The sequence below is a fragment of the Nannobrachium achirus genome, assembly GCF_963921795.1.
Source record: "Nannobrachium achirus genome assembly, chromosome: 14".
NCBI lineage: Eukaryota > Metazoa > Chordata > Actinopteri > Myctophiformes > Myctophidae > Nannobrachium > Nannobrachium achirus.
Window position 1 is genome coordinate 40,950,356 of NC_137821.1, and position 15,328 is coordinate 40,965,683.

The following is a 15,328-nucleotide window of genomic DNA, read 5'->3' on the forward strand; positions in this document are numbered from 1 at the left end:
CAGAGCGGCAAACCCATAGACCGTAAAAAAGTGTACACGTCCAGACAGAGTCAGCATGTGCCGTTTCACATACTGAACTGCAACCTTTGGTCACAATAAGTTTGTTATGATACTACATAAAGTTGTTACTTTGAAAAAAGGTTGAGAAGCACTCTCTCTCCCCCCACTACCAGGGTTACCTGATAGCCAACCACCTGCCCAAGGAGGACCTGCTGGATGTGTGTCTGTACTGCCAGCACTACTGCCTGCTGCCGCTGGCCTCGGAGCAGCGTGTGGGCCAGCTGGTCATCTGGAGGGAGGTGTTCCCTCAGTGCAGAGCCCTGCACCACGGCACCGCCGCCGCCAAGCTCTACGGCCAGCCGCACGGACGACACTTTCTGCTCATAGTCGGACTGGTAAGTGCGTGTGTGTGTGTGTGTGTGTGTGTGTGTGTGTGCGTGTGTGTGCGTGTGTGTGCGTGCGTGCATGCAGGTAGGTAGTTAGGTAGGTAATACACCAGATGTTGTTGTTGTTGTTGATGAGGTGACCATTTTGGCTATGTGTGCGCACGTGCACATGTGCGTGGTTAATATTTTACTTATCTTTGACCAAAAGTCCCCATGAGGGACATTGTTCTGTTCCCTGTGAAGAAAAAAGTGACATTTGTTTTAAGGTTAAAAGGGAGTTTTAGAGTTCAAGGCAAAAATATGTTTGCCGCGACCGTCAAACACCGTGAAGTACTCACTGAACGCCTGGGTGAAATGTAACACAACTGACACAGACACGGGCATGGTGGTGGTTGGTGGCTTGGATTACTTAAACAGCATTGCTCTCTCTCTCTCTCTCTCTCTCTCTCTCTCTCTCTCTCTCTGCGTTGACGAAAGCAAGAGACTGGCTGGTCTCTGTGGCTGAAGCCATGGTCAGGAGCTAAGCCACTGGAGTGCACACAATCAAAGCATTCCACCGATTCAGACCGAGCCCAGCAGTGAATGAATGTGCTGAACATGATATTTATACGGCTTGATGTATTTGTGTCTGTGCCCTCTAGTTCTCTGGCATCCACTTTGGTTCCCCCCGTCTGTCTGGTTTTTCATTCTCCTTTACACTTATGCCTGATTTCAGTGATGGAAGAATACTCACATGTTTTACTCAAGTAAAAGTATCAATACTGCAACGTAGAAATAGTGTGTTACAGGTAAACTTCTGTAACAGTATACTGGTTAACAGCATTGTGTTTTGTGTGTTCTCCTCCATGTCAGAGGCACTTCATGCAGTGTGTGCTGCTGGAGGCAGGGGGATGTGCCTCTCCTGCCCTGGGCTCTCCTGGACCAGACTGCGTCTATGTGGACCAGGTGAACAACTTTTCTTTTTGTTTCACAAAAAGTTAGAACATGGATGTAGACAACAACGACATAAAGATATATATAATAGCAGATAATAGTGTATGCCACTTTGAGAGCCACTGCTGTAGAGAAACAGTTGGAGTTGGAATTCAAGTTTCAACGCTGATCGTTTTGTCCCTGATTATCAACACCTTCTATTCCAACAAGGAGATCTTCTTTAGGGAGCTGATATCCAGTGCCTCTCTGATGCTTTGGCCAAAATTTGCTTTGAATCCTTGTTATCCTTGTTAGTTTATTTTCCTCCGCTTAGTAATGCTTAAATTAAGCAGTCGTCTCGTCTGATCTGAGGTCGTAAGCGAGGCTGTTTTGGCAGTAACAGAGGCTACAATGAGTTGCATGAAAACCAGGTATTCTAGGGTTTCCGGTAATATGTGGTCCTTGAATGACGTACAATATCATTTTCACCCTACCATCTTGACCTGGCAGGTGAAGGCCACCCTGCTCCAGCTGGAGGCGTTGGAGGGAGGCATGGAGGAGCGCCTGGCGGCCCCCCCGGCCCCCTGCCTTTCCTGCGCCGACTGGTTCCTCCCCGCCGCCGCCCGCCACGACAGCCTGACCTCCTCCTCTTCCTCGCCCATCCTCAGCAAGCTGGCCGGGGCGGTGAAGAGCGGCCCCGGTGGCGGTGGCCAGACGGGCGGCTCCTCTCGGGGGCGACGGAGCCTGTTCGGCGAGCGGGCTCGTCGGTCCAGCCCCCAGCGGAGCCTGTCGGACAGCGGGAGCGAGGGCCAGCCGGACGGCGGGTCCGGGTCGGGGGCGGGTCGCAGCCCGCAGTCCACCCCGGATTCCGCCAGGAAGCTGTTAGGCGGACGGCGGGACTCGCTGGGGTCCGGGGGGTCGGACGGGAGCGGTGGGAGCGGCAGTGGCGGCCTCTTCAGGGTACGGTTTGTTTGGTTGTTTTAACACATTTAAAGACCTGAGGCCAACTCTACAAATGCCTTCTAAATCAATAGTTCTCAAGGTTTTTCATGCCAAGGACCACCCAAATTGATATTATATTTGGCTGCGGACCCCTATCTGAAAGTGTTTTGTGCTAGGGACCCCACAGAAGAGAAGATTTGTCTTAAATAATTCAAAATTCTCTAAGCATTTTCGTGATTGTACAAGCTCGCAGCGTGGCACAAAGTGAAATGCTGTGAGCTTATGTGCTATTTTTGTTTTTTCATTCATATTTTTATCAGAAGTTGGGCACAAAATCAGTGTCAGTTCACTTCTGAATGTACATATCAAGCTTACTCAGCTACACATGGAATGACAACTTTCCATCATCAACACAAGATCGTTTGTCTTGACACTTTTTTTAAATAAACATACTCATAAAAAACAGACATCTGCTGTTTTTGAATAGCCAACGCAAAAATCTGTAATGACACGGATGCTTTCCCGGTTTTAAAGGGTTAAGAAGAAGTGTAAGCTTGTTTTTGTTACTGCTGTATCGTTATATAACTTTATCCATCAAGCCAAGCAGCTGTAACTGGGCAACTAAAGGGAGATTTCTTTTTTTCTTCCTGGGTTGCCAAAGCTTCATTGACACTTAATGGGGTTAACAACTTTATGGTGTATAACATTTATAGCGGCAGTATAACATCAAACCTCACATTGTATTTCCATACACTTTTCTTTTTACTTTTTAAAAGCCAAAGTTACTGCTGTTTGCCTTCATTGAACGGTAAAAATGGTAAATGGTGCATTTATATAGCGCTTTTATCCAAGGCGCTTTACATAGATTGTGCATTACATTCATCCATTCACACACACATTCATACACCGAAGGCGGAGGAAACCATGCAAGGCACCAACCTACTCACCGGGAGCAAGGGGTTCAGAGTCTTGCTCAAGGACTCTTCGACTTCAACTCAGGGGGAGCCCGGATTCGAACTGGGAACCCTTCGTGCTCTAATGTCGGTTTCTCTACCCCTGATCTATGCCGCCCCCAAAAGTTAGTTACAAACAATGATCACCAGTTAGAACTTAACAGCTCTTAAAGTACTGTACATTTAATAGCATAAGCTGTCTATAGAGCCCATAAGAGACATGGACCTTTTGTTGTGTTTATTGTTCATACCCCCACCATCCATATTTTGGCCATTTCATTATAGCTGAAAACTCTCCAAAATTGCCCAGATCTACATAAACGTTGTATACCGGTGTCATGCAGCGATCTCACATCATGCAAGCTTGGAGATTGGCAATTTTTTGTCATACAACAGTGTGTATGCCTTCTGAGCTTGTAGATGTGCTATTTTTGCTGGATGTTTGCCAAATCTTCATCCATTTTTGACAAAGTTTCCCTATTATGCCCAGAAAAGGGGTGCTATGGGGTCACATAATAATCTTTATTGTCCCCGAGGGGAAATTTGTCTTCACAAGTCTGTTCAACACAAAAAACAACACAAAAACATATAACACAAATCATCACATACAGATCATCAGGTCCCCACTATACACAGAAAAACCATCCTAGCGACGTGGGCGCTTGCTTAGCAGATTTAGTGCAGCGATGGCTGAGGGGACAAAACTCCTGCTAAACCGTACCTTGTGCCACGTCAAGGTTCTGTATCTACGCCCCGATGGCAAGAGGTCGAAGTAGCGAGACAGAGGATGATCAGTGTCATTTGTTATTGACAGTGCTAAGCGTGTGATGGATTTATCATTCATCTCAGCAAGTGTGGGTGTGGGAAGTCCGATGATCTTGGACGCAATACGGGTAATACTGTAAAGTTTGTTTCTGTTAGGCATGGACAGTATGGTGAAGAAACATGCTGAGCAATACAACAGAATAGGTTGAATAATACTTTTGTATAGTAATAACAGAAGATGGGGGGCAACAGACAGTGATCTTAATTTACATGAAGTCTTTGCTGAAAACGTTTATGGATAGATGTAATGTGTTGATCAAACCTCAGTTTATTGTCCACAGTAAGTCCAAGATAGGTCGTGTAGTTAATTGATCCACTTTTCACTCTGTTATGTTGTGCCTTGTCTCTCATTAGATTCCCAGGATGAAACACCCCAACCCCTTCTACCTGGGCACGCTGAAGAAGATCCTGACTGAGAGAGAGACAGAGGAGATGTACAACACCATGAAGTGGGTGATCACAAATGTTATATTTCATTCATTCCTCTTTCATTCTGTTTTTACTCGTTGGCCTTCCAGATTATTTCATTTAGGTTTGCTCGCCAGCTGTTTGCTCGCCAAAATAATTTGGCAACCTACAAAACGAAGGTTGGCTCATTATGTAAGTAAGCCTTGCCGAAAGGGGCATTACACAGTTTTTTTTTTGCATTAGGTGGCTTGATTTACAAGTACATCCCCAGGTGGACAAGATGCTAGTATGTCACAGGGACGTACCCCCAATCCAACCCTTGATGCTGAGTGCCAAACAGGGAAGCATTGGGTCCTATTTTTATAGTCTTTGGTGTGATTTGGCTAATTACTCAAAATATTTTTAGTGTATATTTGACTCAAAACTTGCCACTTCCTAATAATAATAATAAACTTTATTTACCAGCGCCATGTCTTGGCAATCTGGCCAGTCAAATATTAAGTAAGCAAGAGGCAAACATTGTGAAAATAGCCGATCTACATGCTCACAACGCCTCAATCAGCTATTTTCACAATGTTTATCTGCGGAACAGAGTCACATTAAATGTAATACCTACAATTCCAAGTGCTTGTCAGTGCTGTTCAAATATGTTTATTTTGGGGATCACAGCCTGAAAAGGTTTGAGAAGCACTGGTATAGAGCACAAATTCATCCACCAGGGGCATTGATAACTCATTCTTATGACTTCCTATCTAGCCAAGCTTTAGAAACTATATATATTTTAAAGAGAAAACAATAAAATAAGCGAATATTCGACTTTGGTGAACAACGTCGAATAGTGACTTTGATATTCGAATGTTCGAATATTCGAATATTTGGTGAATGCCCTTCCTACCTGATACCCATATACTGTACTGTATGGAGATCCATGTATATGGTGATATGAGACCCCAAACATGCTTACTCAGTTATTCGTTATGTGAAAGTCCTATGATGTCTATGACATCTGACATACATACAATCCCTTTTATTCCCCACATATGGCGATTCCTGTCTGTAGAACCAGCCACACAGATATGGGCTGTGACCATCTGTCTTGGCCATATATGGATTCTGTTAGTGTGGTACGTGGCCGATGTGGCCTCCATATATGGGCATTCCCATATGAAGTCCTGTTACTGTAGATATGGGCTTAATATTGATGACATCAGGTATATCCATATAAGGCCATAAAGGGATTCTGTTGTGGTTCCCCTGACATCTCAGTGATGTCAGAGTGTCAAACCAAGCGTAGACAGACGGAGACAAGATGTGACCGTTTTCATACTAAAAACTGCAACCTACGGCTGCAATAAAGCACTTTTCAAAACAAAGTTACAAATGGCAGAATAAAATACAGCTGCAACAAGATAAAACAACAGTTAAAAAGGGTAAATAAGTAAAACAGAGTTCTCAGCTGTGACTTAAAAGAATACAGTGAGTTTTTAAATACACTTTTTTGAAGAATTTTATACATTTTAGAACAAACAAATCTAAAAAATGCAGTGAATAAAAAAAAAAATCGAACCTCTGTTCGAAGTGGAGCTGTGTGTGTGTGTGTGTGTGTGTGTGTGTGTGTGTGTGTGTGTGTGTGTGTGTGTGTGTGTGTGTGTGTGTGTGTATTGCAGTTGATGCTCAGGGCAGGCTAGACTCAACAGCACCTCTCTGGTCACCCAGGATCATGTGTACCGATGTTTGTGACATTTGAAGAAAATATGTAGGAAAAGGAGCAAAAAGTGTGTTTTGGAGAAAATTCAAGATGGCGGAAAATCTATCCTGGCGCAAATGGGCGTGGCCTATATGGGGAGATGCGTCTTGACCCAAGGAATCCAAGGAAAAAAGAATTTTAATTGTAATTTTAATTGAAATGTAATTATTTTTCGATTCATTCTTAAAATCATTATGAATCTCCTCTCCGAGGTTTGAAACTGTAGCTCCTATGGTTTACGAGAGAAAAATACTTGAAAGTGATTTCTTGCATTGTCCCATTATAAGTCAATGGGGACAATTAAGCGTCGTTTTTTTGCCGATTACGTCGGCATGGTAAGGCGGATCGGAACGAAAGGTAATAGAACACCATTCCCGGCCGAGCCGCACATTTTGATGTATATATTGCGCGAGTGGCGTAAATGGTGCGGCACTAGTTACGCGCCGACGTTTAGGCTACACGGACGGACGGACGGAGACAGACAGACAGACAGACCCACACACACGGCCACGTATAGGGAGCTTGTGTTCCACACAGCTCCAAAAACATATATAGTGAAAATCTACAAGCTTGCAACGCGGTGCAAAGCTACGTGTTGTGAGCATGTAGATCTGCTAATGTTCACTGGCTAGTGTCCCGGGCAAACTATTTTGGGCTAAAAAGTTTGGGAACCACTGTGTTACACTCTCCTGGGGAAACTCCTCGCTGAAGCATCTGGTGACTCCATGTGTGTGGAGGAGACAAATGTCTTCACCCTCCCCAGACAAACAGTAGGATTTGGCAGTGATGGGGATTATATATATAGTGTACATGGAGGGAGTTGGCAACCACTTAAATGTCAAAGGAAGAGAGACATGTCGGGAGGGGGAGTGTGTGCCAGCGTCTGGCTTATGGCAGTTGTTTCCCGCAGAGAATTTAACATTCTTATGAAATTTCATTTGAAAGGCCAAATAAACATTACAGCCGATTAGACACCTCACCTCGCCACACGTTGAGAGCTTGTAGATCTGTTATTTTCATGATTTAAATAGGGCTTAAGGCTTCTCAAACTTGTCAAGGACCCTCAAATTTATATATATATGTGATATGAGGCTCCCCATCTGAAAATGTTTTGTACCAGGGACCAATGGAAACCAAATGGACCCTTATAGATTTTTTGAGTGTGTAAAGTGAAACCAAAGGGATCCGTTTACACTCTCAAGATTGCATTACTTAATTTACAAGAAGTCTACACAATTTGAATTGAGAATGTAGAAGTATTCTTATTTTGATCAACGTTTGCCTGCTAGCATGGAGTTAACGGTAACAAAATATTCTAGGTTTTAGAACGGAGAGGCTAAATCTCATCAAATGTTGGTCCGTGGCTCAAATGCAGAATAAATAATGGACCTTGATGTGAAACGGGTTGAAAACCACTGGCCTAAAAGTCGATTCTTTTTGTTTGTATAATCTAATAAAAATGTTTGGGTTGTTGTTGAACCCCTTGTTCTTGTAGGCTGACATCGGGCGCAGAGAACACGCTGTTCCACTACGTGCTGATGGAGACGGTGCAGGGCATCTTCATCGCCCCCACCCACAGGGAGGTGGCCCAGCTCAGCGGCTCCATCCACCCGCAGCTCATACGCAACTTCCACCACTGCTGCCTCTCCATACGGGCTGCCTTCCAGCAGAGCCTCCCGCCCAGGGTGAGACCACCACACAATAAATCATATTTGAACTGGGGAGCCCCATCCTGACAAGCACTTGGAATAGTCGAAGTTAAGGCATTGCATTTAGTTTGACTCGCTTCCATAGATACATATTGTTGTAGCTATTTTCAAGAGATTTCTATTCATTTTATACATTTGAAAACTTTTTGCATAATGATTACTTTCTACTTTTGGGAGTAGTTCACCCCCAAAATGTTTTTTTTTCTTCCTATCGATACTCACGCCATGCAGACTTGAGTTCAATAATACTTTTAGTTTTTTGTCGCATTCCTAAGACAATAATTTGATTACAATAAATGTACCCCTATTGATTCCAGATCCGGAATCAATGGGGGTACATTTATTGTAATCAAATTATTGTCTTAGGAATGCAACACAAATCTAAAAAATATTATTGAATTCAAGTCTCCATGGCTCCATGACAACTCCTTTAATGATATTTTGATGCCAATTCTTAGGCTGACATTTTTGCCACTCTCTGTGTCTGAGTCAGGGAAGGAAGATGACCTTAACTAGAGCAGTCTCAGTGATGTGGTCAAATTCCTGTCTGGAAAACATGGAAGCGGTTGTTTACTGCTACGCACACACAATCTAGACAGAAACACTTTAAATAAACAGTGACAGGGAGGAACCCTTTGATGTTGGTCTGTTTGGACTGGAGCAGTGGCTCCCAACTTTTTCCCTTGGAGCTTATATTAGCTGACAAAAGCTATGTCCCCATGTGCACGCACACACTGAAGCTTCGTCATGTGATGAATGAATAGTGAAAATAGCAGCTCTACCAGCTCACAACGCGAGGTGTCGTGATGTGTTATGAGCTTCGGATCGGATATTTTTTAAACCTTTTGACTATAATAGTGACCCAAAGAATGCAAGGTACAATTTGCCTGCAAACAGAAAAAGGCCTCACACAAGGCCTGTTCTGTTGTTTTTTTCTCTGTGCCCTTTTTTCCTATTGAGGAGATACAGTAGGTGTTTAACACATTGAATTGCCTTACACATTCGTATAGCACATTGAAATGTGCTACCGGAATAAACCACAGGTTGGGGGGTTAACACTGGACTAGAGAGGTGTGGTTGGTTGCTCATGTCTGTGTTGTGTTTTCTCCTCTCAGGGACGTCGAGGAGCAGACAGAGCCCAGGGCAGCCAGGGTCTGGGTCCTGTGAAGGAGCACGGCGTTCTGTTCCAGTGCAAACCTGAGAACTGGACGGACCAGAGGAAGCCTGCTCCCACCATGACGTACTGGGTCATTGGGTAAGACACTGGTGCTCAGGGAGCGTGTCGCTATTTCTACAAGTCATATTTTCGACAACCAAACCTAACCCTAACCCTAATCCTAACCTCCGTGGGGTGAGTAGCGATACCTGCCGACGCTCCGTTGTCGAAATGATGTGTGTTCAAAAAAGCGAGATTTCCCCGGTGCTCAAAGTGTGGCCCGGCTACCTAAATGGGCCCCTTGAGTGTTCCCAGCCACATTAGTTCATATAGTGTACTGTAGCAACAAATACGTTTAATCACTGTGACCCTATTTTATACTTTTCTCTGTGTTGCAGTCGGATGCTTCTAGAGCCGCTCCCTCAGGAGTTCTACGTGTGTTTCCATGACTCGGTGGCGGAGGTTCCTGTGGAGATGGCCTTCCGACTGTCTTTTGGCCTGGCCTTATGACGCCTTCCCCACATTCTCTCTTCACAGCAATATCCTCCTGGTCCTGGTTAAGAAGCTACTGTACAACATTGAGTTTCACCGCAACCTAATAGGGCTAAAATACAGTGACCCTTGTGTAGAATGTTAACGGCTGACTGAAGTCTTGATAAGCTGGAGACTGACTGAACATGATATGATGTATGTACTGGAGGGATGGTCTTTCTTCTCGTGGCCGCATTCAACCTGGCGTTACCATTTTGGAGAAATGTATTTTCAAAAGATTTCTAAAATAGCCGATTTCCAGATTAACGTTTGCCTATGACACTCCAGGTTGAAAGACCAAAAGAGCATTCCACAATAAATGTATTCCGTTTGCCTTGAAGCATTTTAGGCTTTCAATATTTATAGAACCAATACATGTATTTGATTATAACAGTGGATTCAAATAATAATACATTTTGAGGACATTATAGGCGACAAAGAAAAAAGAAAAAGCTAAAATAGCAGATCTACATGCTTTGTGTGCTTGTACATAAAGAAAATAATTCATACTGCAGCCCTAAAGCGCTCTCATTGACTAGTTCTGTTTGTTGGTGCGACTGTAGAGTAGCAAAGTCCACTGCTAGACAGGTGTCCATGGAACGGGACCCATGTAGGATGTGTAAATGACTTCAGACTTCGGTGCTCTATGCATGTGTGTGTGGATGGATGGATGAATGAAAAGCCACTTACTAAGTGAATACCTCAGAAACCATGCTGTAACGTTTCTAAAGGGCAGATGAGCTCTCCTAGAGGGAGCAATTTGAATACTGTATATTTCCAAATAGTAGCTTGGGTGTTTAATTCGCTAAATCGATCTGACCCCCGGCGTTTCAAATAACCGGGTGGCTATTTACGATACTCGATACGCAAAACGGTGTCGGACCCCCAGCGGATATTTGCCCCCAGGCTACTATTTCGAAATATTCGGTACAGTATTATTACCTACACTAAGAGTGCCTGAGCAAAATACATGACTGCTATCACATGCAGACATGACGGATAAAATGTTATATTGATGTTTTGGGAAAAAACACTTGTTTACTTTGCTACTTTATTTAAGATGTACAGGTTTTTTATTTTATGGAAATGGGATAATTTGTTATAAAAGTGAACATGACGAAAGCTTATAATAAAAATGTGCAATGAAACATCAGACTCCTTCCGATACATTTCCTTTTTAAGAAGCCACACTGATTTTATTTTATGTTTTATCTTTACCATTTCACGTGGTCTTGCACAAATTAAACACATGGTTTTGCGATTCAAAATCTTCATTTAATAATACGGAATTGAGCAACAGGGAAACAAAGTCTGTAACTGTATTTACATCCACATTGCACATGGATGGGGTGCAGGGAACTTGTCCCCACTAAAAACATAATTCTTCAGTTCCCAACAGCAGTGTTAATTTTGACAGCAAATGTTGATAGTAGTTTTAGTCATCTTTTGTCATCTGAAAGATTTTAGTCAGGCCTTGATGGCGTCGTAATGTTTTGATTTTACACTTGGTTGCATGCTGAAAATAGCCGATCTATAAGCTCACAACACGTCGCACTGCAAGCCTTGAAGCGTTGTGATCTTATTTTCAGAGTGCAACGGCCGAGCGCGACCCAAACGAAATGTCTTAGTTCTACTGGATCTCTTATTCACAAGTCCCTCCCTAACATTTTAGTCCAGTTTTTATTTGTTGACAAAATGTTCAATATAGTTTTAGTCACCATAGCTTAGTTTTTATTTCGTTTTAGTCAGTGAAAAAAGACAGTCGACTAACATTGTTTTTGTCATCGACAAAACCAACACTGCACTCCACAACAGCAGTGCTTCTCAAAGTGGATTCCAGGGACTTTGTGGGTTCCTTTAGGGGGGTCTAAATTGACCCATACAAGTATGTAACTCTGACAATGTACAAATGGAACCAAATGAACCCTAACAGGTTCATTTGGTTCCATTTGTACACTGTCAGAGTTAAGGGGAGACCTTGAAATTTGAAGGTTTGAGAAACACTTCACAACAGAATCCAATCCAAAGGCTCACGCGGCAGCGCCTTCCACGAGAACCAAGTTCTTCTTGTAGCACTCCAGGCTGCAGAGCGGAACGCCAGTCCTGGAGCAAGAGTACCTCTTTGGGTTGGCACAGCCCACCACCCCACAGCCCGCAGGGGGAGCCGGGGGAGGAGCGTGGGGAGGTGCCGGGGCGGGAGCGGGGACCCCCGCTGGGAAGGAGATGCTCACGCCCAGGGCCTGGGAGTTGCTGTAGCGGATCATGGGGCACTGGGCCTGCTTGGACTTCCTATCCCGGGCGCTCTTGGCCTTGTTGGCCTTGTTGCTGGTCTTGGTGAGCCTCTCGATGGTCTGGTTCTTGCTGTCCTCGGCCTTCTTGGCGGCCTGCGCGCGCCGCTTGCGGGCGCGTTCCTCCCTCTTCTGCATCATCTCGGCAGTCATCTCCTTCTCCTTGTAACCCATGGGCAGCTCCAGCAGGAGGGGCTGGCTCTGCTGTTTGTGCAGGAGGGCTTTCTGTATGGGGGCAAGGTTGAAGGTTTGATTACACCTACAGTTGTTATTATTATTATTATTACAACACTCTTATTCACTTAAGCCTACAATTATCATTATTATACACTGTTATTCACTTAAATATAGTCGCCCCCCCAAAAGCACGCAGGCTTCTCTCTAAGAGTTTCCTCTTAGGCTTGTCTAAGACAAGCCTACCACAGACAAGATTACAATGTGACGCGTTGTCAGCTTGTAGATAGCCTAGATAGAGTAAAAATGTGTTCGAACTTCAAAGTGTTCAACTAGCAATATAATTCTATAATCCCGAATTGATATCATAAAAGCCATTTCATGAAAGCAAAGGTCTTCAACTGGTTGACATCCTAATGTTACTGTGCTACTTGTTTATGAAACTTTCAGTACAGTAGATGTTGAATTTCTGGACTTTTACTTGTAACAGAGCATTTCTACATTGCAGTATTGTTAATTTTATGTGAGTACTTTTCCCACCACTGCTGCACACACTCTCCCCTCACCTGTCTAGCAGTGAGCAGAGACTCATCGATCTCCTTCTTCAGCTCTCCGTTGTCGTCCAGCTCTCCTTTCTCCAGGGCGTCCAGCCAGCGCTCCTCCTCGTCCACCACGCCTCCTCCCAGCATGGAGTCAGAGTCCATGTCGGGGAGCGGAGACGCCGCCATGTTGCTGTCTTCATCTGAGACAAAATTTAGATTTTGTGTCAGTCACAGTCTTTTGAAAAACATTTCATGTAGTTTTAGGCGTATTTTAGTCATCTGAAAGGTTTTAGCCGACTGAATATCATAATATTTAACTGACCCAGCCAGGCCCGGTACTGCTCCAGGGGGACCGATGGCTCATCGTCATCATCGTCGTCGTCGTCATCGTCGCTGTCGTCATCGATGATCATCAGCGGTGAAGGAGGTCGGGCAACTCCAGGATGCACTGTGAAGGTCGGCACACTGGGAGAGGACCAGATAGTAACGTTTAAGGACAATAACACCATGATTCTTACTGGTACATCAGTAAAAAAAAAAAGAAAAAAAAAGATGTTAACGCTTGTGTCGCGACATGTCGATTCTGGAAGGGACAACGACTAAAAGAAGAGAAGAAATCGCTCTTTCTACTCGAAGAAATCGCTCTTTCTACTCGAAGAAATCGCTCTTTCTACTCAGGTTTCAGCTGATGATTTATTTTCATTCTTTTAGTAGTCTTGCCAGTACATTAACCACTTAAGCATCTACAGTATACTGTATACTACATCGTAGGATGAAAAACAAAATGATCTTAACTACAAGATCGGATATTAATTCCAGTTGAAGCGGCTAAACAGGCTCTAAATGAGCAATGAGAGAGCCAATGTTTCTAGTTTTCTCACTTCTTGGTGCCCAGCGTTTGTCCTCCCAGCTTGATCTTCAGCCTGAGCTGAGGCGGAGGAGGCCGGGCCACGACCAGGGGCTGCGGCATCTGGGCGAAGCCGTGACCGTGGGCCCCTTCGTCCCGGTGGTGCTTCCTCTCCGGCACCTCGGCGAAGCCGTGGGCCCCTCCTTCGTCCCGGTGGTGCTTCCTCTTGTGCTTCTTATGCTTCTTGTGTTTCCTCTTGTGAATGCCGTGCAGGCCGAGGCCCCCGTCACCTGCAGCGGAGGGGAAGTGGTGGTGGTGGAGAGAACGTTTATAAAGTGTATAAAACATGATACAACACACCACCATCACACATGCTGTGGTTATCTAGATGTAGGAAAAATACAGATATCAATTAAACCAATTTCATCCTTTTTTGGGCATTCACTATTTTAAAGAAACAGCTGAAATAGCTGATCTACAAGACATGGCTAAAAAGTGGTTAGAGTGGGCAAATTAAGGGAAACATACATTTTACTTGGATTTGGATATGACATGTTTGGGCTGTGGTTGCAGGGCTTCCTTCACCCATTAATTCTGGGTGCACGTCATTCACCCATTGCAACAAGAAACAGTTCACTGGTCGCACACTGTCTATGTGTGTGTATGTGTGGGAGGACCTCTACACCTAAATTATATGCAGGTGCACACGGCAAGTTAGGCGCACCAGAGCAGCTATAAGTTAAAGTTAGCGTGGAGCCCTGGGTTGGTAACTAGGTTAAGTTACGGTAGTTTATCAGTGACATTATTTTACAGGTCCTAAAGTGTATCGTACAGAGGAGTGTGGATTTAATTTGTTCTAAACTTCTAATACACGTTTATATATTAGTCTGGCAACACCTCATATTAGTGCACTCTCTGCCTGTCTAGTAGTGGACTAGTGAAAAGCAACGTTTCTCCATCCTTATTGTTAACTTAAATAATAAAAAAAGATAAACCTTTATCGATCCCTGGGGGGAAACTCAGGTTTCATAACGACAACAGCAGGAAGAGTGAAACACAGCTCAAATTAAACAGACTTAAGTTCTTCTGACAAAAGACATACAGTGTATAACTATAAATAAGTTATGATGTAACAATCATTCTACTACTGACTGGCAATCATTTCCCAAGGGATAGGCAAGATATATCTATCATGCCATCTCCAGCATAACGTCCTGTCATCATGTATTAAAAAAACCTAAATGAATTGAGTACAAAAAGGACCCCAATGTAAACAAGCCTTAGTGCTTTCATGGGTTTAAATCCTATTAGTAGACCGTGTATCTGAACTGTACTGTCTTGTGCTGTGCCTTTCCTACACTAACTTCTAATAAAGTAATCAATCAAAATGCATGTTTTAACAACAGTCAGGGTTTACCTACCATGAAACCTGGGGTGAATCATGTCTTTCCTTTTTCCCATTGAAGGGGTTGCGATTTAAACCACAAGAAAGGCCCTCTCTTCAATCACACATCCCAGCAAAAGGATCTGATCGTGATCTTCTTGCAAGCAAGTGCACCTGCCAATGCCCACAGTCCAGTGCACACACCAGTGATGTTACCTTCATGAAACGGCTGCCTTGTAGTTTCGCTGTTGCATCCTATCCTGTACTTTCACTCACAACCTTCGCATTCTGTTCAGAATGAGTCTACTTTACACCAAGATAAGCTAACGTGTTAGCTCCGTGTTGTTGTTAGCCTAACTAACATGAGTCACTCTGGAATGGATCACTTTTTTTTATCAGTCAACGAGCAGTCTTCATTTCCTTGTGAAAAATGTTAAATAGACGGGAAATGCATTCTCTTCAGAATATACTAATCTTATTATTGGATACTTAACTTTGCCACACGACGCTACTAGCATCACAAC

At 43.9% G+C, this 15,328-nt stretch overlaps 2 protein-coding genes across 2 annotated transcripts in view; one reads left to right on the plus strand and one right to left on the minus strand.

Moving 5' to 3' along the window:
• Nucleotides 1-9,673, plus strand: part of intu (inturned planar cell polarity protein) — a 43,624-nt gene extending 33,951 nt beyond the window's left edge. The window contains exons 12-18 of the mRNA XM_080741828.1: nucleotides 174-395; nucleotides 1,239-1,331; nucleotides 1,809-2,258; nucleotides 4,373-4,467; nucleotides 7,669-7,858; nucleotides 8,998-9,137; nucleotides 9,437-9,673. Coding sequence (XP_080597954.1) covers nucleotides 174-395; nucleotides 1,239-1,331; nucleotides 1,809-2,258; nucleotides 4,373-4,467; nucleotides 7,669-7,858; nucleotides 8,998-9,137; nucleotides 9,437-9,548 — 1,302 coding nt within the window. The 3' untranslated portion in view covers nucleotides 9,549-9,673. The remainder of the gene's footprint in view (nucleotides 1-173; nucleotides 396-1,238; nucleotides 1,332-1,808; nucleotides 2,259-4,372; nucleotides 4,468-7,668; nucleotides 7,859-8,997; nucleotides 9,138-9,436) is intronic.
• A 1,869-nt stretch (nucleotides 9,674-11,542) lies between these two features.
• On the minus strand, nucleotides 11,543-15,315 carry ino80b (INO80 complex subunit B). Its single transcript, XM_080742033.1, has 5 exons — nucleotides 14,842-15,315; nucleotides 13,455-13,710; nucleotides 12,896-13,038; nucleotides 12,598-12,773; nucleotides 11,543-12,082 (listed from the first exon to the last, which is right to left on the minus strand). Exons 1-5 carry the CDS (start codon nucleotides 14,879-14,881, stop codon nucleotides 11,600-11,602), a joined length of 1,098 nt encoding a protein of 365 aa, XP_080598159.1. The 5' UTR covers nucleotides 14,882-15,315; the 3' UTR covers nucleotides 11,543-11,599.
• Between the last annotated feature and the right edge of the window lie 13 nt (nucleotides 15,316-15,328).